Source organism: Phyllobates terribilis, unplaced genomic scaffold (genome assembly GCF_046119375.1).
Source record: "Phyllobates terribilis strain yellow unplaced genomic scaffold, ASM4611937v1 Scaffold_3__8_contigs__length_932513732, whole genome shotgun sequence".
Lineage (NCBI taxonomy): Eukaryota > Metazoa > Chordata > Amphibia > Anura > Dendrobatidae > Phyllobates > Phyllobates terribilis.
This window is the reverse complement of record NW_027362763.1, coordinates 248,433,171-248,449,491: the sequence shown is the minus strand read 5'-3', so window position 1 is coordinate 248,449,491 and position 16,321 is coordinate 248,433,171. Positions and strand designations below refer to the sequence as shown.

At 40.0% G+C, this 16,321-nt stretch overlaps 1 protein-coding gene across 1 annotated transcript in view; it reads right to left on the bottom strand.

Annotated features, from left to right (window-relative positions):
* Nucleotides 1-891: 891 nt before the first annotated feature.
* EIF2A (eukaryotic translation initiation factor 2A) overlaps nucleotides 892-16,321 on the bottom strand; it is a 39,030-nt gene continuing 23,600 nt past the window's right edge. Inside the window, exons 5-14 of the mRNA XM_073674710.1 lie at nucleotides 15,910-16,009; nucleotides 15,605-15,687; nucleotides 14,854-14,927; nucleotides 13,769-13,913; nucleotides 12,773-12,889; nucleotides 10,332-10,903; nucleotides 7,789-7,899; nucleotides 5,545-5,661; nucleotides 2,203-2,268; nucleotides 892-1,072 (exon numbers count right to left, since the gene is read on the bottom strand). Coding sequence (XP_073530811.1) covers nucleotides 1,007-1,072; nucleotides 2,203-2,268; nucleotides 5,545-5,661; nucleotides 7,789-7,899; nucleotides 10,332-10,903; nucleotides 12,773-12,889; nucleotides 13,769-13,913; nucleotides 14,854-14,927; nucleotides 15,605-15,687; nucleotides 15,910-16,009 — 1,451 coding nt within the window. The 3' untranslated portion in view covers nucleotides 892-1,006. The remainder of the gene's footprint in view (nucleotides 1,073-2,202; nucleotides 2,269-5,544; nucleotides 5,662-7,788; nucleotides 7,900-10,331; nucleotides 10,904-12,772; nucleotides 12,890-13,768; nucleotides 13,914-14,853; nucleotides 14,928-15,604; nucleotides 15,688-15,909; nucleotides 16,010-16,321) is intronic.

Sequence of the window (16,321 nt, the reverse complement as noted above, 5' to 3'; positions counted from 1 at the left end):
GCCCGACTGGTCTTATGGTAAACATTTGTCGTAGTACAAACCAAAGAAATAAGTGACCAGTGGGACAGTGGGCTGGCAGGAGGTAGTGTGGAGAATTGTTGCAGTATAGCCATGAGTTATGCCATGGCCTCAATTAGTTAGTCCTCCCGCCGGTAAATATATTAGTGACAGAAGCCCAGAAAAAGACAAGGAATTGGCAGAAAGGACCAGAAGGGACCTAAGAGGACCAACAGTAGAAAAAAAACAACAAAAAAGTGTCGCAAAAGCGCATTAACGAAGTCCCAGCAGCCACATGCATATAGCCAAAAGAGGGAGAGGTACCCCTGTGGACAGTATCAATAGGAGAATAAAAAGCAGGGATGACACTCAAGAATGCCCAGAAGAGAGACCCTAAGGAAGGGGGGGACGGGGACATAGGATTGCAGAGGAGAGGTGTTATATTTACACTCACCCTTCCAATGTCTTCAGTTGCCAGCAGGTGACCTCTCAAGATTGTGGGTCACTAACACTCTGCTGCAACAGAAGCCTCAGGGAAAGGGTAACAGGAGCAGATGTGGCATCCACATGGAGATATACTGCTGTGGAGTGTACGGCGTATCCTCCCTGTGATGAAGGAAACTACACAACTTAAGAGAACAGCTCACCTGGCAGAGTCAACACAACAGTTCCCCCAAGATGTCAAGCCTCATAGCGGCAGGGCGTATACCCATAGCCCTGTGTCTGCAAGTGCTTTTAACAGGAAATTGCCTAAACTTTTCCTCACATCTGTTGCTTATGTGCTCTAAGTCTCCTTGAGTGGTAGAAAAAGCTGGACAATGTATATAAAGGATATTCTGGCAGTTTTTCTTTATAAAAAAACAAACAGACAAAAAAAACAACATTACTCCCATGTTGTTGGCATATCTATATTGTAAATCCAACATAAGATAAAAGTTTAAACAATGTCCATTCATCCTTTTCTTCCATGTACAAAACACGTCTTAGTATGTCCATCATAATTCTGATATTATACTCCAAGCTCTAAGTCTTCCAGTTCCTTCAGAAGTGCGTCCTCCTTCTGCATCTTATCAATCTGTGAACGGGAGCGTACAATCAGATAAAAATCAGAACACCTTACCTACCAATCAATATACATGTCCTGCAATACAACTACTGGTGGAGAAAATGCTAAACTTGTACCATAAAAATAGCCCATATAAAAGGTTCAAGTTGTAGTTTTGAATGTCAGCATTCACTTTACCATATAATCTACAGAAAACAGAAAATAAGATTCAACATGGAGAAAAACAGAAAAAAATGTCAGTTCCATTATTTTTCTGTGTAGTAAAATTGTCCTAGTGACTTTATACTACAAGTCAGTATGAGTACACCATTACCAAATTTATTTAGGGTCTTTTTTTATCATACTTTACTGCTTTTATAAAAATGTAACAATTTTTCAAAAAGAAGTTTGGTTGTGTCTTCACGTAACTTTGTCAATGGCGCTGCATGAGGGCTTGTTTTATTGTGGAAAGAGCCTTGTTTTTTTTGGTACCATTTTGGGGTACATATAACTTTTTGGTCTTTTTATTCTAAGGAGATGGCAATTTTTGGCATTTAACAGCATTCACTAAATGGGATAAGGGTATATTTTGAAGGGTTTGAGGTTTACCAACATGGCAGCCATATAACACCACTGTGGGTGTGTGTGATGGAAAGGACCACCGATGCATCTCACGGCACCAGACAGGGGAAAAAAAAAACAAACATCTGTTGGGCTGGTTGTATCGAGCCCAGATTCAACAATGAAACAAATCACTTTTTAGCTGTGACATTTGCCTTAGAACGATACAAAGGCCACTGCAATGTGCAAAGGCTTACGACTGCATTAATTCTTGCTGCATTGTATTCTACTGAGGAATATACTTAAAGGGAATGCTATTGTTTAAGTCAGGTTTTTGTGTTCCATGTATTTTTTATTTATGATGGTGTTTTTTTTTCATATCACAATCTGGATTAAAAATAATAAAAAAAAAATATGCTTGCAATTTTCACACTGGCCACACATTAGATGCTTCGATACAAAAAGATAGGGTCAGAGTCAGCTTACTAAAACACTAGGAAGAATGAGTGTGAAAAGTGTAAGCTTTCTAATTTATATGAGGACACATTCTCTTTAAGACGGGCGGTAAACTGCTGTTGCCTAGAGAAGGACACAATTACCTGGTTCTTTTCCAATGGCTTGCCAGATGCTTGTAATTCTTTAAGTTGCTCAATAGCTTTCAGTTTCTGCAAAACAATATCTACATTAATGGCAGATGGACAAACTACAGCCGAGAGCCCCAAAGTCAAAGCACATAGCTGATTGTGCAAGAGAAAATCGGGAGTGGCAGAGTTATAAATGATAGAGAAAGTCTCAGGAGAATTCTTTACTAGTAAAAATTATAATCAGTATTCAAGGGAATTAGTAAGAGAAGTATGACCTGGATTTTGGCCACATATAGTAGTGTTTAAAAACATGAGTTCAGCACAAAATCTGTATACTAGATTCTATTTCCATGCATTGGGAACATTGCACACTGTTTTCTAATTCAAAACATGGAGAAATGTATATAAATTTTAACTACTTTACAGAAAACAAAAAAATGAACATTGGGCTGTTCTAAAAAATAGCAGTGTCTACATTTGTCTTTACAAACTCACAATATGTACTTTTTTTGAGGATTTAGCATTCCTGTGGATCACTAACCTAATATTTCATTGCATACCCACAGTTTCTTAGAACTGCTTGACATGTATGTCACATAGAGTCAACCAACTTCTGGCACATGTCAACTGTTATTCCAGCCCAGGATGATTGACTATGAGGATCTGCCCACTTACTAAAGACTGAGACTTTCCCATCACGGAGCACCAGTTCGTTGATATTATTATGTTTTACTTGTTATGTTTTATATAGTTCTGCTTGCTTGTCAGTATGTGCACTAGATTCACGTGTAAAATGTCCAGCATTCCACTAATCTCACCTGTATTTCAGGAGTCTCTAACCATTGTTCCAGCAGGGAATAATCTCATTTTGTGAGTGTTGATTTGTAGACACAGTGGAGCCGTCACCATAGGGGGTCTTACATGCAGTCTCAGGTGAAGGCTCCTGGAATATTCTTCATTGTTTCAGCTAACAGTAGATTCTTAAGGGGGAGGGTGTCATCCCATCTGACCTTGGAGGGTGCCGAGACCAGAGAGGGAGAAGGGACCTGTTTTAGTGAGTTGTTGGAAGGACACCGGAGGGATAGGATCTATGGCTGTGGACGTGGAGCTGATGGATGGATGGATTGCTTACGGAGTGTTGGAGAAGAGTCATCAAGTAAGCTGGATAAACGTGCTACAGTTGTGGATATGTCGTTTGGGTTTAAACTTTATTCAAGGACTGTTGCTACTGGATACCTGTGCTTTCATTGTTTTATCTGTCATCTGGAGGGTCGTGGACTGTGGCAATAGACTATACTGGCTGGAGATACAAAATCTGTGGGCCAACCAAAAGTTGGGAGACAGTGAGTATGGCCTGATACAAAGCCAGTGGAACTACTGATCCCAGGTTGAGAACTTAAGGACTGAGAGAACTGTATATGCTGCATTACCATGGATGTGATTACTAAAATATTGTTGCATCGTTAACCTGCCTAGGTGATTACTTACAACCCACAATCTCAGATTCTTACAAACTACATCCCACAATTTTTTGGCATTTGTTGGCTTTGCCTCAGAAACAGCATTTTTGATGTCACCCACAAGTGTTCTATCGGATTAAGGTCCGGGGATTGGGCTGGCCACTCCATAACCTCAATTTTGTTGGACTGGAACCAAGATTTTGCTCATTTACTGGTGTGTTTAGGGTCATTGTCTTGTTGAAAACCCCATTTCAGGGGCATATCCTCTTCAGCGTAAGGCAACATGACCTCTTCAAGTATTTTAATATATGCAAACTGGTCCATGATCCCTGGTATGCGGTAAATAGGTCTGGCACCATAGTAAGAAAAATATGCCCAAATCATGATGCTTGCACCACCATGCTTCACTGTCTTCAGAGAGTACTGTGGCTTGAATGCAGAGTTTGGGTGTTGTCTGATGAATGGTCTGCGGCCCTTAGACCCAAAAAGAACAATTTACTTTCATCAGTCCACAAAATGTTTCTCCATTTCTCTTTAGGCCAGTTGATGTGTTCTTTGGCAAATTGCATCTGCTTCAGTACATTTTTTTTTTTTTTTTAAACAGTGGGACTTTGCGGGGACTACTTGCTAAGAGATTAGCTTCACACAGGCATGTTCTAACTATCACAGTACGGACAGGTAACTTGAGACTGTCTTTGATCATCCTGGAGCTGATCATTGGCTGAGCCTTTGCCATTCTGCCTATTCTTTGATCCATTCGAATGGTAGTCTTCCGTTTTCTTCCATGTCTCTCTAGTTTTGCCTTCTGTTTTTAAAGCATTGGAGATCATTTTAGCTGAATAGCCTCTCATTGTCTGCACTTCTTTGTAAGTTTTACCATCTCCATTCAACTTTTTAATCAAAGTACGCTGTTCTTCTGAACAATGTCTCGAACGACCCATATTTCTCAGGCTTTCAAGGAGAAATGCATGTACAACATGTGCTGGCCTCACCCTTAAATAAGGGACACCTGATTCACACCTGTTTCTTCACAGAATGATTGACCTCACTAACTTAACTCCACACTGCTATTATTTTGAACACACCCCCTTTCAATTAATTATTCAATTACACAGACTCAAAAACATGCAGATCATGAATGCTGAGACTGTTGGGTTTTCTTGGAATCTACTGCACCAACTGGTAAATTGTTTGACACGTGGTAATATAATTTACACCAAAAACAGTGATTAATCTGGTTAGTCATATTGGACTGCTATTATTTTGAACAACACTTTGTACAACTCCCTATGACAACACTTCTAACATTAGAAGTATATGGTTTGCAGTACAAGTGATCACTTGTCTGCTATGATTAGCATGTCTGTAACACTTCTTTTTCAAAACCGAAAGAAGTGAAAACCAGGGCTGTGGAGTCGGAGTCCATTTTGGTGGAGTCGGAATCGGTATAAAATGGACTGACGCCAACTCCTAAAATATATAATAAATTGGATACAGTAATTCAATGCAGTTTGTGGGGAATATTTTTTTCAAAAGAATTTGGGAAAGTCATGAAATGTCCTATAAATGTCTGTCCTATTCCTGATCTAAGGGTCTAGACTTTTAGCTGAGATGAATCTGTGCTACAGTAAATTTATCACTTAAACATGAGCCATGTATGAGGGAGTCGGAGTCATGGAAATTGAGGAGTCGGAGGTTTGGCTTACCGACTCCACAGCCCTGGTGAGTATTTCTTTATTCTGTAATTCAATATCATAAGTCACAGTAAATGATTTTCCTTTAGAATAGGATAAGGGCGGGCAAAACAAAGTTAAATTGATGGAAATTGGTACTGCAGATGTCAGGATTGTACTTCCTGAAAACTTTCCCTGAGGAATCATCGGTAATATCTGCTTACCTTTTTCAGGTTCTTAATCTTTTTATCAGTTTCAGGGTCTCCAGTTGTTACAGTGGTTGGGGCAACATTCTGGCTAACCTGTAAGACGGGCTCAGTTGGTTCATCTACTTTGGCCTCCTGGGAAATAAAAAAAAATGAAACCTTCCTGCGGCTCAATTGACACTACATTTTTCTAGACATTTGGTAATATACAGCTTAGAAAAAAAGAATCTGCCTGTGCACTTGCCAAAGTAATGTCTGTAATTTTCTTTTGTCCCTGTATAGAAAAACATGAACTGAAGAATTTTTCAAAACAGGACCCACAACATTTTTTGTTATAATGGAAATCAATGACAAGTGAATCCAAAATGTAACAAAAAAAAAAACCCACTCAGGCCTCCTTTGATAAAATGGCAGCAGGTCTTTCAGATACCGACTGTAAATACAGGTGCTTCTCACTAAATTAGAATATCATCAAAAAGTTAATTTATTTCAGTTCTTCAATACAAAAAGTGAAACTCATTATATAGTCATTACAGAGTGATCTATTTCAAGTGTTTATTTCTGTTAATATTGATGATTATGGCTTACAGCCAATGAAAACAGAAAAGTCATTATATCAGTAAATTAGAATAATTAACAAAAAACACCTGAAAAGGCTTCCTACGCATTTAAAAAGGTCCCTTAGTCTGTTTCAGTAGGCTCCACAATCATGGGGAAGTCTGCTGACTTGACAAATGTCCAGAAGGCAGTCATTGACACACTCCACAAGGAGGGTAAGCCACAAAAGGTCATGGCTAAAGAAGCTGGCTGTTCAGTGTTGTATTGAAGCATATTAATGGAAAGTTGAGTGGAAGGAAAAAGTGTGGTAGAAAAAGGTGCACAAGCAACCGGGATAACCGCAGCCTTGAAAGGATTGTTAAGAAAAGGTCATTCAAAAATTTGGGGGAGATTCACAAGGAGTGGACTGCTGCTGGAGTCATTGCTTCAAGAGCCACCACACACAGACGTATCCAGGACATGGGCTACAAGTGTCACATTCCTTGTGTCAAGCCACTCATGACCAATAGATAACGCCAGAAGAGTCTTACCTGGGCCAAGGAGAAAAAGACCTGGACTGTTACTCAGTGGTCCAAGTTGTTGTTTTCAGATGAAAGTAAATTTTGCATTTCATTTGGAAATCAAGGTCCCAGAGTCTGGAGGAAGAGTGGAGAGGCCACAATCCAAGCTGCTTGAGGTCTAGTGTGAAGTTTCCACAATCAGTGATGGTTTGGGGAGCCATGTCATCTGCTGGTGTAGGTCCACTGTGTTTTATCAAGACCAAAGTCAGTGCAGTCGTCTACGGGGAAATTTTAGAGCACTTCACGCATCCCTCTGCCGACAAGCTTTTTGGAGATGGAAATTTCATTCTCCAGCAGGACTTGGCACCTGTCCACACTGCCAAAAGTACCAATACCTGGTTTAAAAACAACAGTATCACTGTGCTTGATTGGCCAGCAAACTCTCCTGACCTTAACCCCATAGAGATCTATGGGGTACTGTCAAGAGGAAGATGAGAGACACCAGACCCAACAATGCAGACGAGCTGAAGGCTGCTATCAAAGCAACCTGGGCTTCCATAACACCTCAGCAGTGCCGCAGGCTGATCGCCTCCAGGCCACGCCGCACTCATGCAGTAATTGATGCAAAAGGAGCCCCGACCAAGCATTGAGTGCATTTATACACACATACATTTCAGTAGGCCAACATTTTGGATTTTAAAATCATTTTTCAAGCGGTTGTTATAAAGTATTCTAATTTACTGAGATAATGACTTTTGTGTTTTCATTGGCTGTAAGCCATAATCATCAACATTAACAGAAATAAACACTTGAAATAGATCACTCTGTTTGTAATGACTCTATATAATATATGAGTTTCACTTTTTGTATTGAAGAACTGAAATAAATTAACTTTTTGATGATATTCTAATTTTGTGAGAAGCACCTGTATTTTTTTAAAATATTATTTTACATAATTACATAAAGGGTCTTCTTTTTTATGGGTCTGTAAGTATATTTTATGTATATACTTTTTAGTTTATCTATGAAGGAGAAAACAACGAATTTGAAATGGAATCTCCAAAGCAACACCCAGGACAACGTCATAAGGAATGCAGTGATTATCATCACAGACATTTTTTGTGGTGTGGCAACAGGTCCTCCTTGTGCGACTTGTCTCGCCTCTATTGGTCCGGACAGAGCATTAGCACCAGGCGTGCAGTACCTGCTTGGCAGCTTTCTTTGCTTCTCTCTTCTTTTGGTTCTTTAAAGCAGTTTTGGACATCGGCTTGTCGGTGGACTGAGGCTTTGTGCTCTGAGGAGGTTCCTCTTCATGCTGAAATGAACAGAAAAAGAATGTGGAATCTGCTGCAAACCTATGAGCACAAATAAATTGTATTCTTTTCTAGATTTTCTGATAAATCAAGTACGTAGATGACGTCTCTATACTGCAGGTTATGTGAGCGGCAGTTTTGAGACCCACGCATTTGGAATTTTCGGCTGGGAACATCTAACATATCTAATCCTTCTTTTCTTTGAAAGCTGTCATTGTTTAAGGATTTGGAAATCCCCCATACACAAAACATAGACGGCCGGCTGAAATGGCTTAATTAACAATAACATTTTGCTTTTTAATTTGGAACATCTCATTGTTTTGCTCTCTGAGTAATTAAAAGGGAACCCGTCACCAGAAAAAAAGCTATTAACTTGCAGATATGGGTTTAATCTGCAGGTTAACAGTATTATTATGCTGCCCGGCGCCCGCATGTAGCCCAACACTGCAGGGAGAAAATTAACTTTATCCCCCCAGGTAGCATTCGGTTTCAGTCATGGGGGCGGTTTTTGTGTGGGATCAGTCATCGCTCTGAGAATACAGAACGGTAGCTGTTACCGCGCCACCGGTCCTGACAGCCGATCCCAATGTAGAGCCAGTGTCAGTCAGGGTTGGAGGCGCGGTTTCAGTTAAGGGGGCAGATCCAGCGCAGGTTCAGTCACAGCTCTAAGTATAAAGAGCGGTGGCTGTAACCATACCCCCAGCATTGGGGCCGGCTGTCAGTCAGTGCAGTTACAGCCGCCGCACTGTAATATCAGAGGTGACTGAACCAGCGCCGCCTCCGGCCCCATGACTGAAACCGAATGCTGATGGGGAGAATAAAATTAATTTTATCCCCACTGCATTTGGCTACGTGCAGGCGCCGGGCAGCATAATAACGCTGTTAATCTGCAGATTAACCCCATATCTGCAGGTTAATAGCATTTTTTTCTGGTGACAGGTTCCCTTTAAGATGAGCACTCTACAAGCAACCTAATATATCCTTTTTTTCAAACATTTGTTAACCGCTGAAAGACTGAGAAGTTTTTAGTCCTTACGTTTGAACCCTCCATTCACCCAAGAGCCATAATTTTATTTTTTTTTTCCTCATCGACACAGCCATACGTGGGCTTGTTTTTTGTGGGAAAAGTTGTAGTTTTTAATGGAATTTAAATAGAATGGTCGGCAACCCGTTTAATTGTGGAGCACGTGGGGAAGAATAGCACCAAGAGAGAAAAATCCCGGCACTCACGTTTTGAATAATGCTCATTTAATCCAATATATGGAAATCCACACAAGACGTTTCAGACCATCCCTGGCTTTTTGACAATTCACAAAAGCCCGGGATGGGCTGAAACATCTTGTATGGATGTCCATATATTGGATTAAATGAGCATTATTCAACACGTGAGTGCCGGGATTTTTCTGTCTTGCTTCAGCTTTTTATGACGCCATTCATTTTACTATATACGGTAATGTACTGAAAATGGGTAAAAACATCAAAGTGGGGTGGAATTGATGAAAAACAGAAATGTTTCCATTGTTTCGAAGTCTTTATTATTTTATTTTATCTACGACTTTCACGGTGATAAAAAAAATTACCTGGTGACTTTGCTCTGTGTGTCAATGTGATTATGGTGATACCAAGTTTATATTTATACACATACTTTTTTTTTCCCTTGTTAAACTACTTTTTAAAAAAATAAAACCTGCAAAAAAATTTTTCCCTAGCTTTAGTAGCCATATTCTGAGAAACTTTTGAATTTTGGTAGACAGAATTGTACGAGACTTCACTACTTACGTTTGGGGAAAATGGGGGCGATTTAAACTTTTAAATATTTTTTCTATATTTTTTTAAAAGTTTATATATTTTTCAAGTGGCTTACCCCCTTACTGCCATCATTACTGCTGGTTCAGTATATTAGAGGATAAATCCAGCTTCCCTGATAGTGTAGTAAAGTGAAGGGGCTAATGATTGAATCCTTCATGATGTGATACAGTGGAAGTGTTTTTGGAATTAAAGGGATTAATACCCTTTTTTGGCCAGAAAGTCAGGGGTTAGTTCTTATATTTTGATCAGTAGTTTTCTCCCCAGGTTTGTCCCTGCAGTGCATGACATGAACCTGGATGTGATGAGTTAATCGAATTCAGCCTCCTGTTACCACTGGACAGTAAGTCATTGTGCACTGATATAACAGAGGTTACAGAGGAACCCTCCAAGTAATGCTTAATCACGCCAATAGTGGAAAAAGATCCCTTTTTGTATTTTTTTAAAAAAATTAACAAAATTTCCTATTATTGTAAACCTAAACCAAACTCCACAGATGATGATGCATACACGGCCAGATAGCCATCTTTTTCTGGTGGTGTATGCATCATGATGTGTGATGCTAAAGATTGCGCATCATGTATAGACATTATGTGAACTGTGGTCGGCTGGGACAAGGCTTACTTACCAATTTATAACTAGTCACTGGCTTATTCCTCAGGGCAGGAGGCCTGTAAGCTTGGGCTGGCTTGCTCTCCTCAGCTGGCATTTCCCCCGGTACAGGCTGGAAAATAATGGGTTTTGCTGGAAAAACGCCGTCGGCAAATGGTTGCCAGGACACCTGCCACAGTTCTGTGTTGTTTGGCACATCATACTTATGTAGTATAGAGCCAGTGTAGTGCCAAATCTTATATCCATTGCCGACACGTAATCTTGGAGAACAAGTAGCAGTAACTATATGCTCCCCGTTGGGGCACCAGGAGAAAAAAGTGGCATCGGCAGCTGTTGGTTTGGCAATGAGTTTGTAATTTTTCATATCCCACACTTCCATTTGTCCTCTTAGGTTACCAAAGCCAGCCAGAACCAAAATATGTCCTTGAGGGCTGTAGAAAGCAGCATTCCGGGGGCCAGTGCCAAAATCGAATACAGGATCACATTTCAGGTTAAAAATGGTGGCTTTGGCAGGCATGAAGCCGTACACCACACAGAACTCCGTTGCATTTTTGTTCCATACCACATCGTAGATTGGACCGTTTTTAGCTGGGAGAAAGGAACATTTAGAAAAATTAAGTTCAAAAAGCCTTAATGCAGGAACACCGTTCATTAGTGTCATGGAAGGGTATAAACCATATCTACTGCCAAGAAAGTACAGAACAAGCTTGAAAGGAACTGGTGCTATACACCAATAGCGCACAGGCCAAATGTCCAGGCTTGTTGGGCCTGAAATCGGCACATCTGTGGCCTCCTGCTTCAGTGCCTGTGTGAAGGTCTATAGTGAAACATCCTGCCTCCTAACAGGAGATAAAGCCACATAAGCCTCTTTCCTTAATGTTTAGTTTATCCAAACAAAATTTGCACCTCCAAAGATACATACTGAAGACCCTGTCATTTTATTAACCATTTAACCCCTTCAGGCAAATGGACGTCACAGTGCGTCCTGTGCTGCGGTGCTTATGTGTGGAAGGGGCTCATGAGCTGAGTTCCTTCCACACGCAGCAAATGCTGGCTATTCTACCTAGCTGGCATCTGTTTCTAATAGCGGCGACCAGAGCCGAGCTCTTTTTGCTGCTGTTAACCATTTAACCCCTTCAGGCATATGGACGTCACTGTGCGTCCTGTGCTCGTGTGTCGAGGGGGCTCACGAGCTAAGCTCTTTCCACATGCCGCAAATGCTGACATCTGTATTTAATAGCCGCAGCCAGAGCGGAGCTCTTTTTGCCCGTTGTTTAATCCCTTTAGGCATATGGAAGCAACTGTGCGTCCTGTGCTGGGGTACTCATGAGCGGAGCTCCTTCCACAAGCGGTAAATGCTGGCTATTCTACATAACTGGCAACTGTGCCTAATAACGGAGGCCAGAGCTAAGCTCTTATTGCTGCTGTTAACCATTTAAAAGCTGCAGTCAATCTCTGACCATGGCATTTAAATGGAACTCGTATCGGCTCCGATCGCTCGCTATCCCCGCCCGTGACGCAATCACTGATTGGTTACCATTACAACCAGGGGTCTGCTGAAGGTTCCCTGTTGCTGCCATCTTGGTACTCCTCAGCTGTAGGCTGAGCTTCAAAGGAGTCAGCGAATTATACTATATACGTCAATACTGTGGCATTGCGATTATATAGTAAAAGTGATCAGATGATTGCAGGTTCAAAAGGACTAAAAAAGTCAAAGTTAAAAAAAAAAAAGTTCTTAAAAATACACAAAAGGATACATCTAATAGAAATAAAACATATACAGTGCTTACCAGAGAAAATTACAAGAAATTACAATCTATGCCCGGATGAGTTTAAGCTTTCATACAATGCCAGCGCCTATTCCACTAATATATTGATATCTGCAAGAAGATATCAAGTACATATGGCCAGGACTGCTCTCTGAAATAAGTTCCAATAGTTACTGGTGTGTTACACCCTGGAAATATATTAGTTCTGATTAATATTATTAACCGATATAATAGTTAACTAAATATTAACGATGTGAACATTGGCGCTTCGGATACAACAGGTCACTATGATCTTATGTAAATAAAAGTTCATTGATCGTTCACATATGTACCTAGTGACAATCGGGGTCTTGCAAAATCCCAGAAAATCTCTAGATTAATCTCCTACACCTAAACCTTTGCACACATACTGAGCACAATGAGTGCTACATAGAAATATGGGTGACATAAGGAGTTCTGTAGATTATGTTACTCCTATTTGACTGTCATATAACATTAGATTAATATATGTAAGTAAAAAAATACAAGGTTCCCATATCCAGCTATCCAATGATAGCCTTTGTTTTTTTGAGGTTATGGTTAAAATGAAAGCAAATTGGCTGCCATGTAAGAAACAAACTGCTATGTCTGAACCTTGAGGGGTTTGTTTCAGTATTTTGTAGAATTTAATATGAGGTTTTAGACTTACGTAGTTGTACAACTGCACTTTCTCCATTCACTGCAATGTAATGCAGCGTCTGCTCCCCATAGTACGAGGCTCCAGTTTTGTCCACGTCAGTGCTGGCAGTCACTAGTACCGCAGTGGCTGTTACATAACAGGAAATAACCACATTAAGGACAGGAGGTGTGAAAGCATTGGAGCCTGAAATCACCTGGCAGAAAAGAAGCGCAGTTCTCTTTTACTCTCTATCTTCATTGTTGTCAGGAGAAATGAAAACGGATTACAGCAATGGCACATCTTCACAATATGCTGCTCATGTCCTGCAGAATTATCTAAGGTTCTTGTATACTATTCATGGATGGTTTCACACATAGATTACCTTTACTAAAAAAAATAAAGCTGTCATCTGGTTTTGGTATGTAATCTGAGAGCAGCACGATGTAGGAGCTGAGACCCTGATTCTAGTGATGTTTCACTTGCCGGTCTGCATGTCTTTTGATAAAATATTTTTTTTTCTGCTGCAGATCTAGCAGTGCTCAGAATGCTATGCCCACTTTTACCCTCACCCACACTATTGACTGGCAGCTTTCTGTGTACACTGTAGTATTGAGGGCAGGGTTATACAGAGCAGTTGACTAGGAGGCATGAGACACCTAGTCCTGTAGTGATAATCTCCTGCTGATAAAACACTGAACACCACACAGTCTAGTAAGGGACACATCACTGGAATCAGGGTCTCTGCCCCTACATTATGCGGTTTTCAAATTACATAGCAAAAACCTGCTGGAAGATTCCCTTTAAGAGATATGACAATTTCTATATACAGCAAAACAGATTAAAAAAATAGAAGATGAAAAAGCCCAGGACAATACAGATAAAAAGGCAATTGACAAAATATAAACCACAGTTTTAGCAAAGTGCATTGTTGTCTACATTAGGATCCATTAGTGTAAGGTCTGTGATCACGGATGCCAGATACTGAGGAGTATCAGGGCAGTATAACCTACATGACCTGATCATTACCTTTTGAGTTCCACAGCATCATCACTCGATCAGCTTTGAAGAAACTTTTATTAGCAATGGCAGACTGGGGGCCAGTGAAATTGGGGTACTGGTACACCCTCACAAATGATGGGGCACCTTTACTTCCAGGAACATATACTACTACCTAGAAAAGAGAAACATTATTATAAGTCAACCGATCCACACCAAATTACCTTAAAGGGGTTGTCTGAAGCTAAAAAAAAAAAAAAGTTTTCAATAGGAATGAATATTTAAAACAAACATAACCATAATCACCTTCCATCACCCCCATGAATCTAGAACCAGATGCTCCAGAGGTGTCCGAAGTTCAGATATCAACAGGACAAGTGAAACCTAGGATTCTCTGCAGCGATCAGTTATTTCTCTGATGAAGCGCTCTTTTAGTCACATGACCATTGCAGCCCAATCACAGGCTTCAGCAGTTCTTGCATCTGGATGGCACAGACCTCCGTAGCATCCTGCCATGGTTCTGTCTTGGGGGTGATTCAAGGTGAGTATTCCACTGTTTGTAGGGGGAAAAAAAGGTTTTCTGCACCATCAATTACTTTTAATAAAAATGGAAAACTTTCAAGAAAAGACACAATAAGTCAATAGAAAATAACATTGACATTTCCCAAAATAAGTCCATACAATAGCTTTTATCTCTCTTCATTTGATTATTTCAATGTTTGAAATGTTTTTTTGCATTTTGCCAAAGGAATAATTTCCTTCATTGCTCTTGCGGCAGGTTGAGCTTAAAAGACACTGAGAAGAAGTTGGTAACGTCATACAGAGCTGTAACTGGGATTTGTGTTTTTCAATACAAACTTAACAAAATTCAATTGAAGAAATCTTGAGGCCAAAAACAAAAAGCGTTCAACTATAGCACATTTTCACATATATATATATATATATATATATATATATATATATATATATATATATATATATATATATATATATATATATATATATATATATATATATATATATATATATATATATATATATATATATAGTCTAGCCTAGGTTAGTCTAGAGTTGTAGAAATCAGATGTATATTTACAGAGCATGATAAAGTATACCTTGCAGGGATGCTCTCCAGGTGACAACTCAAAATCACTGACTTTCTGTAAGTGCAATTTATTTGCAATGGTATCTGACAAAAAATAGCAAAACATAGAAACAATGAAATTATGACAGGACACCATGTTTTTTTTCTATAAAAGTTAAAGGGTTACTCCCAAAATAACAACTTTTCCCAAGAATGCAGATTTGCGCCATACCCGACCTCTGCTCTATTCATTGTCTATGGGATTGTTGGAAAAAGCTGATTGCTGTACTCTGCTTTCTCCGGCAGTCTCATAGGTATAGACAGGAGGCTGAGCATGAACATCTCCGCTCTATTCAAAATGCAAATGACCCTAAAAGTAACTGGAATAGGGTGCCCGCTGAAATAAAAACAGATTGTAGATACTTATAGGATGTGGGCAGCATGGTGGCTCAGTGGTTAGCACTGCAGCGCTGGGGTCCTGGGTTCAAATCCCACCGAGGACAACATCTGCAAGGAGTTTGTATGCTCTCCCTGTGTTTGTGTGGGTTTCCTCCAGGTTCTCCGGTTTCCTCCCACACTCTAAAGACATACTGATAGTGGATCTAGATTGTGAGCCCCAATGGGGACAGTGCCCATAATGTCTGTAAAGTGCTGTGGAATTAATGGCGCTATACAAGTGAGTAAAATAAATAAATAAGGGAATCTTTGGAAAAGAATAAAGGCTACTTAATCTGGGCCAGACAGCTGAAATCAGCTAAGTAATGCAATGGCCGTTATCATACCAAAGTTGTTGTTTTCAAAAAAGTGAACTTCATTGTTCACATTCCTGGCACAAATCTTCTCATCTACAGACCAGCGAGGAGACCTAGAGGATATAAAGCCAAAGTCATATCTTCAGCTATAAAACAGTTGCTATGATTATATATATATATATATATATATATATATATATATATATATATATACACACACACACACACACACACACACACACACACACTGTATATTAGTGAAATCCTGTAGCTCACTTACTCTTCGACTTCTCTAACTATGACAGATTATGGCAGCTTTCTTTTCAGATATTTACCAATTCTCCATCTTCTTTTGGATGAAGGACTTAACACACGTCCCTGTTTTCAAGTCATATAACTGGAGGTTAGGGACTCCTGCTGCGCCATCTTTTCCAGCTGTGATGAAACAAAGGATGGTTAAAGTGTTGTTATTAAATCAAATAAATGTTTTACAACATATGGATGGAGATATCAAGCTTTCCTTAGAGGGATTTTCCCCACCGCAGACATTTATGGCATGTCCCATCTCTGGGACACGTACTTAGCTGCAGAATAAGGGTCCTGACTCCTGTCCCATCTGGTAAAGTGTCCACCAGATACAGAGAAAAATGAATGGAAAACGGCCACCTTACCAGGTTGGCCATGTCCCCCAGTTCTGTACATACATGTGAGCCCCGACCTATCAGACATTTATGGCACAGCCTGTTA